The sequence below is a fragment of the Aulostomus chinensis genome, chromosome 11, assembly GCF_037954235.1.
Source record: "Aulostomus chinensis isolate RoL2024-O1b breed Wild chromosome 11, RoL_Achi_v1.0, whole genome shotgun sequence".
NCBI lineage: Eukaryota > Metazoa > Chordata > Actinopteri > Syngnathiformes > Aulostomidae > Aulostomus > Aulostomus chinensis.
This window is the reverse complement of record NC_141330.1, coordinates 1138563-1151769: the sequence shown is the minus strand read 5'-3', so window position 1 is coordinate 1151769 and position 13207 is coordinate 1138563. Positions and strand designations below refer to the sequence as shown.

At 49.6% G+C, this 13207-nt stretch overlaps 1 protein-coding gene across 4 annotated transcripts in view; it reads right to left on the bottom strand.

Moving 5' to 3' along the window:
* Positions 1–332: 332 nt before the first annotated feature.
* LOC147252772 (neural-cadherin) overlaps positions 333–13207 on the bottom strand; it is a 117237-nt gene continuing 104362 nt past the window's right edge. For all 4 annotated transcript variants that reach the window (XM_086217577.1, XM_086217574.1, XM_086217575.1 and 1 more), the window contains 10 exons: positions 10425–10552; positions 9350–9471; positions 9126–9237; positions 7569–7749; positions 6795–6961; positions 6423–6687; positions 6119–6299; positions 5782–6032; positions 4444–4601; positions 333–3338 (listed from right to left, as the gene is read on the bottom strand). In XM_086217577.1, the coding sequence (XP_086073703.1) occupies positions 2691–3338; positions 4444–4601; positions 5782–6032; positions 6119–6299; positions 6423–6687; positions 6795–6961; positions 7569–7749; positions 9126–9237; positions 9350–9471; positions 10425–10552 (2213 nt within the window). In that variant the 3' untranslated portion in view covers positions 333–2690. The remainder of the gene's footprint in view (positions 3339–4443; positions 4602–5781; positions 6033–6118; positions 6300–6422; positions 6688–6794; positions 6962–7568; positions 7750–9125; positions 9238–9349; positions 9472–10424; positions 10553–13207) is intronic.

The following is a 13207-nucleotide window of genomic DNA, read 5'->3' as shown; positions in this document are numbered from 1 at the left end:
GTCAAAGAAGCGAAGGGTCCTCGCTGCCCCTCCTGTCCTACACCAGCATGTCCGCAAGGTGGCAGTGTTGCTCAGTCAGGAGACACTGAGCTTCAGCTTCAACTGAGAACGTTTCCGCGGACCAACGAGGCGTCAGCAGCAGCAAGAAAACGATTTAAAATTTTTCTGAAAAGCAGGAATCTCTGATGTCACAGTTGAGCTGCTGTTTCCTCTTATTTTTGAAAAGATCCAGGAGGGAACCTGTTGGAACTGTCCTCCAACTGTGCCCCCGACACTCAGACCATTAAACCTTTAGTAAAAAGTCAAATACAAGCACATTTTCTTGGGGAAAAGCCATTTTTATTAAAAGTCATATACAAAAGGAATATTCCCACGTTAGGCAGCTAGAAAACATCCATATTTACATCCCATCACACGGAGTGACAGCCTTCCCTCAGACCAACAAACGTGTGAATTCAACAAGGATGAGCATCAGAACACGTGAAGCCTCACAGTAGAAAAAGACACCTGTGTTATTCATTTGGATGCATAGCTTCAAGTACGAGTCTTCGCTGGCCTGATTCTGCTTTCTGAGGAAATCACAACTCATCTGGAAAAATATTGTGTGTGTGTGTGTGTGGGGGGGGGGGTGTGTGGTTCAAATCCTCCACGTCAAAAATTCTGACTCCTGGATAAAATACTGGATTTAAATGGTTGGTCTGGAAAAATTCAGGTCATGAAATGGGTTTGAAAGCCTTCAGTTGAGGCGACTGAGTCACACACTTCCTGTCAGTCCTTCTGAACCAAGCTGATTGCTCTCAACCAACTCAGAAAGTTTGGTCTCGAGTTTGTTCAACATCCGTCACCTTCCTGCCGTTGTCTCTGTTTAAAACTTAAGGTGGACATATTGGGAAGAAGGGTTGGATTGAACTGTACTAAACCAGTTTAAAGAATGCCGGATTATTATCTCTCGTCCCCGCCCAGGGACAAGATAAAGACCTGTCCGTCTCTGAGGACGATGGACAATAGACTTCCCCAAGAGTGGGCGTGTCCCTTTAAGCTTCGTTCAAATATTAGGAGCCATAAACAGACCATGAACTTGAGCTGGTCGACCTTTCTGACATCATAGGTAACTTGAGTTGGAAAAGGTTGGACAGAACGACATGTAAAACAGCATTCATCAGCAGATGTGTGTGTGTGTGTGTGTGTGTGTGTGTGTGTGTGTGTGTGTGTGTGTGTGTGTGTGTGTGTGAAGGCAGTGCACTGAGGCTGATTCTGACCCGTGCATTCGCGGCTCTCACTAGATTTAACATGCAAACGGATTCAGGTTAGTCGTCTGAACCTGCAGGACCAGGAAGTAGAAATCAATCCAACCTGCTGCTACATGAACACGAGGAAGTGACGACATCATCCAGCATGATCACATGACCCGCTCAGATGGGGGAGACATTTCTACGCTGGAGTATAAAAATGATCTCATCTGAAAACATGCTATCAAAGCTTATCTTACACGCAGGAACTGCTGAGGCTTTTCTTCTTCTTGTGTTTCTTTACTGGAGAACTGAATCCTCCACTAGTGCAACAGGAAGTAGAAGCAGTTGATGTTTCTTGGCGTCACGTTTGGGAGCAACAAGGTCACGATTCTAAAGGAGAGAAATGACTGGAATTCCCTGACAAGAGAACAAATGCTTGTCTGAATCGGTCCGATGGTTCAATTCCTCCAAAAACTTTCTCCTTTGACCCTGAAAATTCACATTTCAGAAAGACAAAAAAAGGAATAAAAGAGAAATAAATACAAGTTGGATTCCTGCATGAGTCGTTGTCCTTCCCTGATGTCATCATGGCGCTGCTGCATTCACGCCACAGCGGTTAATGAGGGAGCTCCACCCAACGACATCTGTTAGCACGAAGCTGTGGTAGCAGCATCCGGCTCAGGCATCAGCTGACAGCTGGACGCCGTCGTCTCCCTCTGACGGTGCTAACGGGTCTACGAAGCTGAGCTCATGACTTCCCAAGAACTTGGATCATAAATGCAGCTGAATCAAATGTTGTGCTTGTATGATCTTAATTTATGAATGTATCACATGCTGCATTCATGTAATTCTGGAAAAACAAGTTTCCATTGGGGAAGGAGCGACACATCAGGTTGGGAAAAAAACGTTGCACATACGAGGTCATACGTGATGTCATATATGCAGAAACTTGCCAAAGTTTGGTTCACTGAAACATTCAAAGTTGAAACCCTCTGAGGAGCTCAAAGCAGCTCATCCTGGTTGTTCAAAACTTCAGAATCATCAGACGGAGAAGAACGACTTCCCAATTTGGAACTCAAACTTCCGGACGTCACATGAATGCAGCTTAAATCTTCCGTTTGCTTGTGATGTGATGGAGTTTTTGTGTAGTTTTATTTGTCTTGAGAATGAACCCTGACACTCGTACGTGTCACAAAATGTTGTTTTTGTGGTTTTTCTTTGGCTCCGCCCACCTGATGTCTACGTGAGGATCAGATTGGTGGTTGTCCTGCTGACTGATGGACGGCATCGAACACACGACCTTCCTGGTGATTAAAGACACTTGAGTCCTGAAGGTCAACTTGTCATCAATACGCGATGTTGACTCTAACCAGCAGGGGGCCCTACAGGCCTGATTTGTCACAAAGTGTTTTGGTTTCTGAGGGGCTCATTCCGCCTCTGTGAGGAGAAGGATGCCCCCTAGTGGTGATGAGGCAGAGGGTCCTGGCTGTGGCCCTGCTGGATGTAAGCCACCGCCTCTCTGTACGTGAGCGCCACCTGAGGCCGGTCGTACATCTCACTCAGCGCCTGGAACTTGGGGCCCCACCGTGACAGACGGTCGTACACAAACCCACCTTCCTCCTCCTCCTCCTCCACCCCGGTGTGTCGATGGCGTGTGACAGACCCCAGGGAGCTGAGGCTTCCCGCTGGCGAGCCTGACCCTTCCACGCACCAGACGTGGTAAGCATCCGGCGGGAACGCCTCGCTGTCATTGTCTGCCTCCCAAATGATCCGAGACACGTAGCTTTTAAAGTCCACGTGGGAGCGTGACCCTGGCTGGAGGCTGCAACCTCTGGCATCACCTGACTCGGTGTCCTTGCTTACGTGAGAGCTGTAGTTGGCGTAGGTGGCCTCGCTGGAGCAGCTGGTGGCGTGCTGTAGGTGATGGTGGTGGTGGTGATGTGGGATGCTGAGGTAGGGGGCGCCAGAGCTGCAGGAGGAGCCGGATGGGTGAACCTCCTCCTGGGAGCCTGGAGAGGATTTGATGAGGGGGGCGGTGGTGCAGGATGATGACTGAGACAGGCTGGAGCACAGCGGGCGCTTCAGCTCGGTGATGTCATAGCCGTTCTGGAAGGAAGTGAAGACATCAAGGAGGGAAGATCACATGGTTAGTAAATGTAATACCTGACGGGACAGGAAGCAGATGCTAGTCATGTGATGCGGTGATAAATCAGCTGATGATGGTGTTTACTGGTGGATCTGATGTAGAACTGAACCTCCAACATCCACCGGTCTGGTGTTTACTGGTGGATCTGATGTAGAACTGAACCTCCACCATCCACCGGTCTGGTGTTTACTGGTGGATCTGATGTAGAACTGAACCTCCACCATCCACCAGTCTGGTGTTTACTGGTGGATCTGATGTAGAACTGAACCTCCACCATCCAACGGTCTGGTGTTTACTGGTGGATCTGATGTAGAACTGAACCTCCACCATCCACCGGTCTGGTGTTTACTGGTGGATCTGATGTAGAACTGAACCTCCACCATCCATCAGTCTGGTGTTTACTGGTGGATCTGATGTAGAACTGAACCTCCACCATCCACCGGTCTGGTGTTTACTGGTGGATCTGATGTAGAACTGAACCTCCACCATCCACCAGTCTGGTGTTACTGGTGGATCTGATGTAGAACTGAACCTCCACCATCCACCGGTCTGGTGTTTACTGGTGGATCTGATGTAGAACTGAACCTCCACCATCCACCGGTCTGGTGTTTACTGGTGGATCTGATGTAGAACTGAACCTCCACCATCCACCGGTCTGGTGTTTACTGGTGGATCTGATGTAGACTTGAACCAGATAATATCTCCAGCTGCTTGAACCACAAACCAGGGAACCAGACTTTCTGCTAGGAGAACCTACTACTGTCACTCTATTTCCTTAATGCCTGATGAGGTAAACAACTCAGTATCCAGCTTTTGCTCCTCTCATCTTTACTACTTGAGTTTGGTCTGAACACTGCGTGGTTGTCATGTGAACAGTCGCTGCGTTACAAACGTCACCTTGAGGAATTCTTCAACTTCTGAGTGTAAGAACTGATATTAGAATTCGAGCGACATTTGCTGCCGATTTGACCTCAGCAAAATAGCAAAGGTAAGTTGTTAGAAGTGGAACATTTCAGCCAGTGTGCGAGTGCATGTGTGCGTGTGTGTGCGTGTGTGTGCGTATACCTGGTCCTGCTCCCCTCCTCCCTCTTCGTTGTAGTTGAGGATGTTTTCTCGGATGTCCTCCCAGCTCTCGTGTTCAGCAGGGATGTGATAAACTCCTCGCTTCCTGAACTTGCTACGGCTGCCTTTCTGGTTCCACACCGTCACCGCCACCAGCACCGCTGCACACACACACACATACACAAACACACACACACTGTGAACGTGTTCTGCACCCGTGGGACACACTCCCCTCTGCTTCCTTCCTGTATGTCGCTGCCTCTCATTAAGGAGCTCCGCGGACGTCAGCAGATTTTCATGCAGAAACATTGATGACTATAAACAGACGCGGCAGAAATACTCTGTTACTTTACTTCAGTCGTATTTGTGAATATCTGACGAACCTTTGACTCATTATTCTTCCTTCACTGAAATCACCTTCACGTAGTTTGATGTACCCTCCTGAGTCATGTGACAGCTACTTCCTCCCTGTGTAACCACACAGCGTCTCTCCATGGTGACGTTTTACTGCTCTAAAACAGTCACAGGTCCAGGACTTAGCCACAACCCCTGGACACCAACCCGCCACCTGACGAGGAGGTCAACACTCGCTGCGACCAGGGTTCATGAACCTACATGGATTTATTGGGTTCTGCGTGAAGAACCTCAGACGGGTGGCTGAAGTAATGAAGTCAGCAGTGAATTAAACGCCGCCTCTATGCGTCACCCATCCTGCGGTGGTTCCTGATTGATCCGGATGTATTGATGAGTCCACTGACGCAGTTACGCAAGTTTCCAACCAGAGCTCTTTAGTCCTCTGAGTCAGGACCGAGTCTGTTCAGGCCCAAGTAGAAGATGCTTGTTGAAGCAGAGTTTCTCAATCTGACCTCGATGGCTTCAGTAGCTGCTAGATGCTATCATTGGTAGCTAGCTTACTGCTGTCGCTGTTCCTCTTCAGGTTCTTAAATCACCTGTAAACTACTCACAGACCCTGAAAGGCTCCGACACCCAGCAGCCTTCACACGGAGCTTTAGCTTCTCTGCTATTTCTGCTCATACTAATGAGACGGTCCCTCTTCTGTTCACTGTAGACAGTAAAAATAGAAGCAGGGTCAGGACTGGAGTCAGGACTTGGGTCAGGACTGGAGTCAGGACTTGGGTCAGGACTGGGGTCAGGGCTTGGGTCAGGACTGGGGTCAGGACTTGGGTCAGGACTGGAGTCAGGACTTGGGTCAGGACTGGGGTCAGGACTGGGGTCAGGACTTGGGTCAGGACTGGAGTCAGGACAGAACTCAAGCGTCACCGAGCTGTCAGAACCTCCGTTTTGTTCACATGGTTCTGTGATTGATAAGATTGTATTTACCAAAGAAGACGAGCAGACACATGCTGATGGCCAGGATGGAGCTGGGGCTGAGGGCAGCCAGGCGGTGACCTTTGACCTGCCCTAGCTCGCAGCGTTGACCCCTGAACCCCTCCTGGCAGCGGCAGCGGTAGCTGTCAGGTGACAGTGCCTGGCAGATGCCGCCATTACGGCATGAGGAGGGTCCGCAGGGCGACGGCATGCAACGCTGCTGACCTGAGTGGTCGGTCACTGTCACCTGACCACCAGGACACCTGGAGGACAAGGGAGGGAGGAGTTAATGACCAGACATCGAAGCACTTAGATCCATAGTGAGCCTGCTGCTGCGTCTCAGCTTCACCTGCACTGGTGTTTCCTCCACAGGTCAATGCAGCGCAGCGGGCTGCGGCATGGCGTGCTGCTGCAGGCGTCACTGGTGCAGCCAGAGGTGACGCCCCGCCTCTCCAACACTGTCACCATGTCCCGGCTCTGGCCATCCAGAGGGAGGGCACGGCCATTAAAACGGACATCCCGCATGCAGCCTGGAGGAGGAGCCAGTTCATGAATATGTTTCATCATTTGTTTGGATCACATGATTAGAAACACGGACAGTTCGCTACTTAAGCTCAGATGTGGCACAGATGTGGCTCAGATCCGGCACTCACCCTGATAGTCATTCTTGTCTCCAGTGGTGGGTCCGTTCCCGAGCATCACACTGGCTGGATGAACCACAAAGTCTTTGCGGTTCCCCAAGCGGGCCTGGACCTCCCGGGAGCCCCCTCCCTGCTCTAGCTGCAGGATGAACAGGTTGTCATGACGACTGAGACTGACCAGAACCCACTCGCCAATATCCACCCTCTGGCCAGGCAGCTGCAGGGCATGGGCTCCGTCGCCGAGGTTGGTGCGAACTGTGAGGTGACCCTCTGTGACCTGGGTGAGAGAACCGGATCCACCCCGTCACGCCTCATGCTCTTATTTTTGAACACTGTTTACAGGCAATGTGTGCGAGGTCAAAGGTTGTGTAGCTGGTGGCTCACCTCCAGGACAATATACTCGCTGGCCTCCCGGGATGTCACGGACAGCAGGGTTCCTGAGGCGGCTCTGGTCCGCAGCAGCAATTGTACGCTGGTGCGGCGAGAGCTGCCACCTCCTCTCAGCTGGAATCGCACAACACTGCCGGAGTCAAAGGAGAGCTCGGGGACGGCTGACAGGAGGGATGAGGAGGACACAGACATCCATGAATGGCGGGCCCTCGTGAACAGAGGACTCTGATTTCTCTCGCTTCTCCCCTGTTCAGTGTTTTCATGGTGGCAGGAATCGAGGCTGTAAGGACAGCCGACGTCGTACTGTGTTCAGATGCCACTGAAATCTTTAAGTTTGTGACAAATAAATTGAGGTGGATTTTTTTTTTACGTGATGGGGAGGAAGCTGGAGGCTGCGTCAGGGAAACATCATGACCATCAGCTCAGCTACCAGTTCACCAGCCGTTTCTGTGGGTGGTTCTCTGCTCCGTGCCAAACACCTAATCCTGATCTTATTTGTGTGAGGCAACAAAATGTCAATGTCGAGTCAAAATGATGACTTTTTAACCTGCAGCTCAGTGGATTTCATTTATTTAGTCTTTATTTGATAGCATATTCATGACGATCAGTATAAATACCACTGGAAATATGCCGGAGTTAGCAGAAATGCTAATTAACATCCGCAGTTCTGTAGCGTCTCTCTCCCTCACTACAGACACTTTCCACACTGAGCTGCTCCTGGAGAACACACACACACACGCACGCACACACACACACATACACACACACCTCTGTCACACTTGTGTCCGCTGTATCCAGGATGACACTCGCAGCTGAAGGAGCCCCAGTCAGCAAGGCAGGAGGCATGGAGGCCGCAGGAGGGTCCGGCGGCTGTCACACACACGCCATCTGTCAGGCCACACCCCGGGGAGCTGTCCACGCTCTCACCTGGGGACGCCAGGTCATACACCTGTGGACGAGAGACACGTCCTGCTTGTGTTTTTGTGTCTTCATGTTCATCACAAATCCATTTTCACAACCTGCCTGCAATTGAAGAGCACTTCTGAGGTGGCGACCTTTGACCCCTATGCAGTCAGACAGTTGCACTCTCACACTCAAAGTTTCTTGTTGAGTTACTTTGAGCAAATCTTCGTAGGTTATGAGCCTGTGAGGTCACAGCTTGATGCCACATGGCGCTGCTACTCTGGATGAGGCTACACTCTCACATCCACGCCGAGTCTTCCCTCTCCTCCCGTAAATCCACATCTTTTTCAGAGAGAACTGGTTATTCTGGAAAATGTACGATACGTCGTATCTGCAGCGAATGGAGACGCTGCGAGTCAGACGACAGCAAGTAGGGCAGCTGACAGGCAGCAGGACCGAATCTGACGGCTGCGCCTCGACTCCGAACATGCGCCTTGTTTTGAGCTGGCAGCCGTGCAGCAGCAGCATTTTGTGGCGTGTCAAACCACCTCAGTGCGTGAACTAAGAATCAGCTTCCATTTCCAAGCAAAGTGGATTACACGTCCTCATTTCTTTAGTTTAATGTTTAAGAAAGCAGCTGATTTATGCTGGGAAATGGACAGAGTTTTCCAAACGGACATCTTTGTTCTAAACTCTTAGGTCACCAAAATGTTGGAACATGACCCATCACTACTGTCAGGATTTAGCTGCATCTCGCCATCCTGACAGGGAGGCAGCCGCCATGTGAGATGATTCCTTCTCTAAATGTGTTCCCCCAGGACACTGCGCCGCAGCTAGCAGCTAGTTAGCATGTTAACCAGTCCTGTGCCGTACAGGTGAGAGGTGTGGTTACTGTGTGTAGGCAGGTAACTGGTCTGCTTTTAAAGGAACACGGCAACTTTTAGGGAAAGTCTCTCCCAGTCCATCATCCCCAGAGATCATGTGGGCCAGACATGGAGCAACAGAGGTCATGCATATATTGAGCCTCTCAAGCCAAAAATACGACCCTCAGTTTCATGGGAAGGCAGTGCGAGCCCCTGACATCACCCCTGCGGCGCTGCTGGGTAGCAGCTAGACCTGATCCTGACCGACAACAAGGAAAAAGCCCAGAACACAAGGGATTGTGGGTAGAAGGAGACAGACGCCGCTCCTACATTTCCTGGTCTAAAAGCTGGTTGGAGTCTCTGGGAATATTTCAGGTTTCTGTGGGAAGTTTCTGGCAGCAGCAGCTCGTTTAGTCTCAGCAGGAGGAGGAAGATTCTGTTCACTGAGGGTACAATCCAGAGACTTATGATGTCATCGTACTGATGCACGCACACACGCACGCGCGCACACACACACACACACACACACACAGAAAGCTAATGGTCTCTGGAAGGTCACCTGACTGTCCACCATCAAGTTGCGGATGCAGCCAGTGAAACTGCGGTAACGCAGATGAGGAGACATTTCCTTCACTCCTCCCAGCTGAAGAGGCTGGAAGACATCCAGATACCTGAGGAGGAAGAGGAGGAGGAAGAGGATGGTGAAGGAAGAAAAGAAGAGGAGGAATTTGAAATGGAGGAAGACAAGAGCAGCTACAGTTTGTGTTTGGCAGGTTTGCTCACCTCTCGTTTCCTGGCGTCTCTCCCGTCGCGCTGCAGCCGGACTCATCCGTCTCCTGCATGTCCATCCCGACGCCGGCCAGCTCGTTCACCACGCCACACTGATCCAGGACCAGCTGGACGACCTGAACACACACAACGATTGATGAAGTTTTTTCTTATGTGATTTCAAATGAAAATTCTACATTCTAATAGAAAGGAAACCATGTATAAAGGACTGAAACTGCCAATGTAGAAATCATTAATTACCAAATTAATAGAACAGAATGCACAAGTATAAAAATAAATTCCTATAATAATAATCATATCATTTTGGTGGGGCGGCCCGGTGGAGCAGTGGTCCTCCCTGTGGCCCCCCAGCAAGAAGGTTGTGGGTGGAGCAGTGGTCCTCACGGTGGCCCCCCAGCAAGAAGGTTGTGAGTGGAGCAGTGGTCCTCCCTGTGGCCCCCAGCAAGAAGGTTGTGGGTGGAGCAGTGGTCCTTCTTGTGGCCCCCATCAAGAAGGTTGTGGGTGGAGCCCCGGCTGCAGCACGGGGTCTTTCTGGGTGAGTCTCCATGTTCTCCCTGTTCCTGCTGGGTTCTCTCTGGTACTCCAGCTTCCTCCACAGTCCAAAGACATCAAGAGGGACCAGGTTAATCCAGACTCTAAATTGACCGTAGGCGTGGCTGGGAGAGCCAATGGTTGTCTGTCTCTATGTGTTGGCCCTGCCATGGACTGGTGACCTGTCCAGGGGGAAGGCTGCTGGGATAGGCTCCACCCCCACCACCCTCAACAGGAGAAGAGGGGGAACATGGAGGGAGGGAGGGATGGAGGGATGATGGAGGGATGATGGATGGATGGATGGGTGGAGGGATTGATGGGTGGATGGAGGGATTGATGGGTGGATGGATGGAGGGATGGATGGGTGGATGGAGGGATTGCCTTGTGGATGGAGGGAGGCATGGATGGAGGGATCTTTGTGGTGCATTTGTATGTATGTGTGATATTTTTATGATGTTTCATTTGTACTTTATGAATCTGATAAAAAAAAAAAAACAGCCAAAACATTAAACAATTACAAAGTCTAGAATCAAACCACCTTTCCATCGCTGGTGATGTCGAGACGGTGCCAGCGGCGGTCTGCCACGGTGGACTTGGCTGGGAGCTGCAGGGTCAGTGTTCCTGATCCGTGGTTGACACTCAGAGCTGGAACGCCGTTCCTCAGCTCTGGATGGGAGGACGAGACTCTTTTTACCACCATGAACCTAAAAGATTCCACGACTGTTTGATTGTTATCAGTATCTTTCTTCCCTGGCATGAACTTGCTCCTGTGGCCACTTGAGGGCAGCAGAAACAAGCTGAGACAGGAGAGGGATGAAGTTGACACTTCAACTGCTAATTTAGATTTTGGTTCAGCAGTTAAAGAGGAACGTTCTTGTTCATCTGGAGTTGCGCTTGTCTGAAATTCACTTCTTCTACCAGCTCCCGAGGTAAATATCTGTAGCCGGCAAATGCTCCACGAGGCTAATTGCATCTGATAAATTGCACGAAAATGTCTCAGGTCATGTGATGAGACCTGAGCAAACTCCATGTTTGAGGACGGACAGTCAGATGTGGCTCATGGTGAGTCTCTAATACTGAGTTTAGAGTCGTTAAAACCAAAGACGTTTTGTGTGCGTGATCGTGCTGTGGCAGTGGATCTGAACTGTGTGTGTGCGTGTGCAAGAGAGAGAGAGAGAGAGAGAGAGAGAGAGAGAGAGAGAGACAGAGAGAGAGAGAGACAGAGAGAGAGAGAGACAGAGAGAGACAGAGAGAGAGAGACCTCATCCTGTTAGTGAAAAATGCCTCAGTCGTTTGTGCGTCAGCCATCTTTGATTTCCCCCTCTCTGCTGAGGCCGGGTTCAATAATTATATAACTTTAAAGCCAAAAGATTATGCAAGACGAGTTTGAAGGCCATCGGCAGGCTAATCCATTAAGACCACATGAGGACCTCCGGGAGCTGACATTAGAGTTTATGAAGCTCTTTGTCCACTGAGAAAGGGACTTCAGAGCCACAATGATTCGCTCAGAACAGACGAGAGGCAGCAGCACCACTGTGAGATTAGCTTGTTTGTTAGAGTGCTAAGGCGCATGTTTTACTAATCTGACCGCAGCACGAAGCCACGCCTACCACAGTGGTCCGGCTGGTCACTGGAGCAGAGCAGGAGGAGGAGACGGCTCACATCTCTACAGTGACACCTTCAGTAAATCAGGGGTCTTTGGAAGTGAACGTAAAGCCAGCAGGAGACACAACACAAAGCATCCCTGCAAAGAAACTGATACTCTTGCACCAAAGTTCTCTCTTTGTGTGTAAGAGGCTCAGCAAAACTCCGCCCCTACTGGACACTGATCCTGAGTTTGGGGGTGATGACAAAAATGGAGAATGACGGTTACTGACACCAAAGTACTTGGAGGAAAGCTACTTGGAGGAAACTGCGGTAACTCTACACACAGGTAACTGCAGTAAAATTACTTGGAGGTAACTACAGTAACTCTACACACAGGTAACTGCAGTAAAGCTACTTGGAGGTAACTGCAGTAACTCTACACACAGGTAACTGCAGTAAAGCTACTTGGAGGTAACTGCAGTAACTCTACACACAGGTAACTGCAGTAACTCTACACACAGGTAACTGCAGTAACACTACACACAGGTTACTGCAGTAACTCTACACACAGGTAACTGCAGTAAAGCTACTTGGAGGAAACTGCGGTAACTCTACACACCAGTAACTGCAGTAACTCTACTTGGAGGTAACTGCAGTAACTCTACACACAGGTAACTGCAGTAAAGCTACTTGGAGGTAACTGCAGTAACTCTACACACAGGTAACTGCAGTAAAGCTACTTGGAGGTAACTACAGTAACTCTACACACAGGTAACTGCAGTAAAGCTACTTGGAGGTAACTGCAGTAACTCTACACACAGGTAACTGCAGTAAAGCTACTTGGAGGTAACTGCAGTAACTCTACACACAGGTAACTGCAGTAAAGCTACTTGGAGGTAACTGCAGTAACTCTACACACAGGTAACTGCAGTAACTCTACACACAGGTAACTGCAGTAAAGCTACTTGGAGGAAACTGCGGTAACTCTACACACAGGTAACTGCAGTAAAGCTACTTGGAGGTAACTGCAGTAACTCTACACACAGGTAACTGCAGTAAAGCTACTTGGAGGTAACTGCAGTAACTCTACACACAGGTAACTGCAGTAACTCTACACACAGGTAACTGCAGTAACACTACACACAGGTAACTGCAGTAACTCTACACACAGGTAACTGCAGTAAAGCTACTTGGAGGTAACTGCAGTAACTCTACATACAGGTAACTGCAGTAACTCTACACACAGGTAACTGCAGTAACTCTACATACAGGTAACTGCAGTAACACTACACACAGGTAACTGCAGTAACTCTACACACAGGTAACTGCAGTAAAGCTACTTGGAGGTAACTGCAGTCACTCTACATACAGGTAACTGCAGTAACTCTACACACAGGTAACTGCAGTAACACTACACACAGGTAACTGCAGTAACTCTACACACAGGTAACTGCAGTAAAGCTACTTGGAGGTAACTGCGGTAACTCTACACACAGGTAACTGCAGTAACTCTACACACAGGTAACTGCAGTAACTCTACACACAGGTAACTGCAGTAACACTACACACAGGTAACTGCAGTAACTCTACACACAGGTAACTGCAGTAAAGCTACTTGGAGGTAACTGCAGTAACTCTACATACAGGTAACTGCAGTAACTCTACACACAGGTAACTGCAGTAACTCTACATACAGGTAACTGCAGTAACTCTACACACAGGTAACTGCAGTAA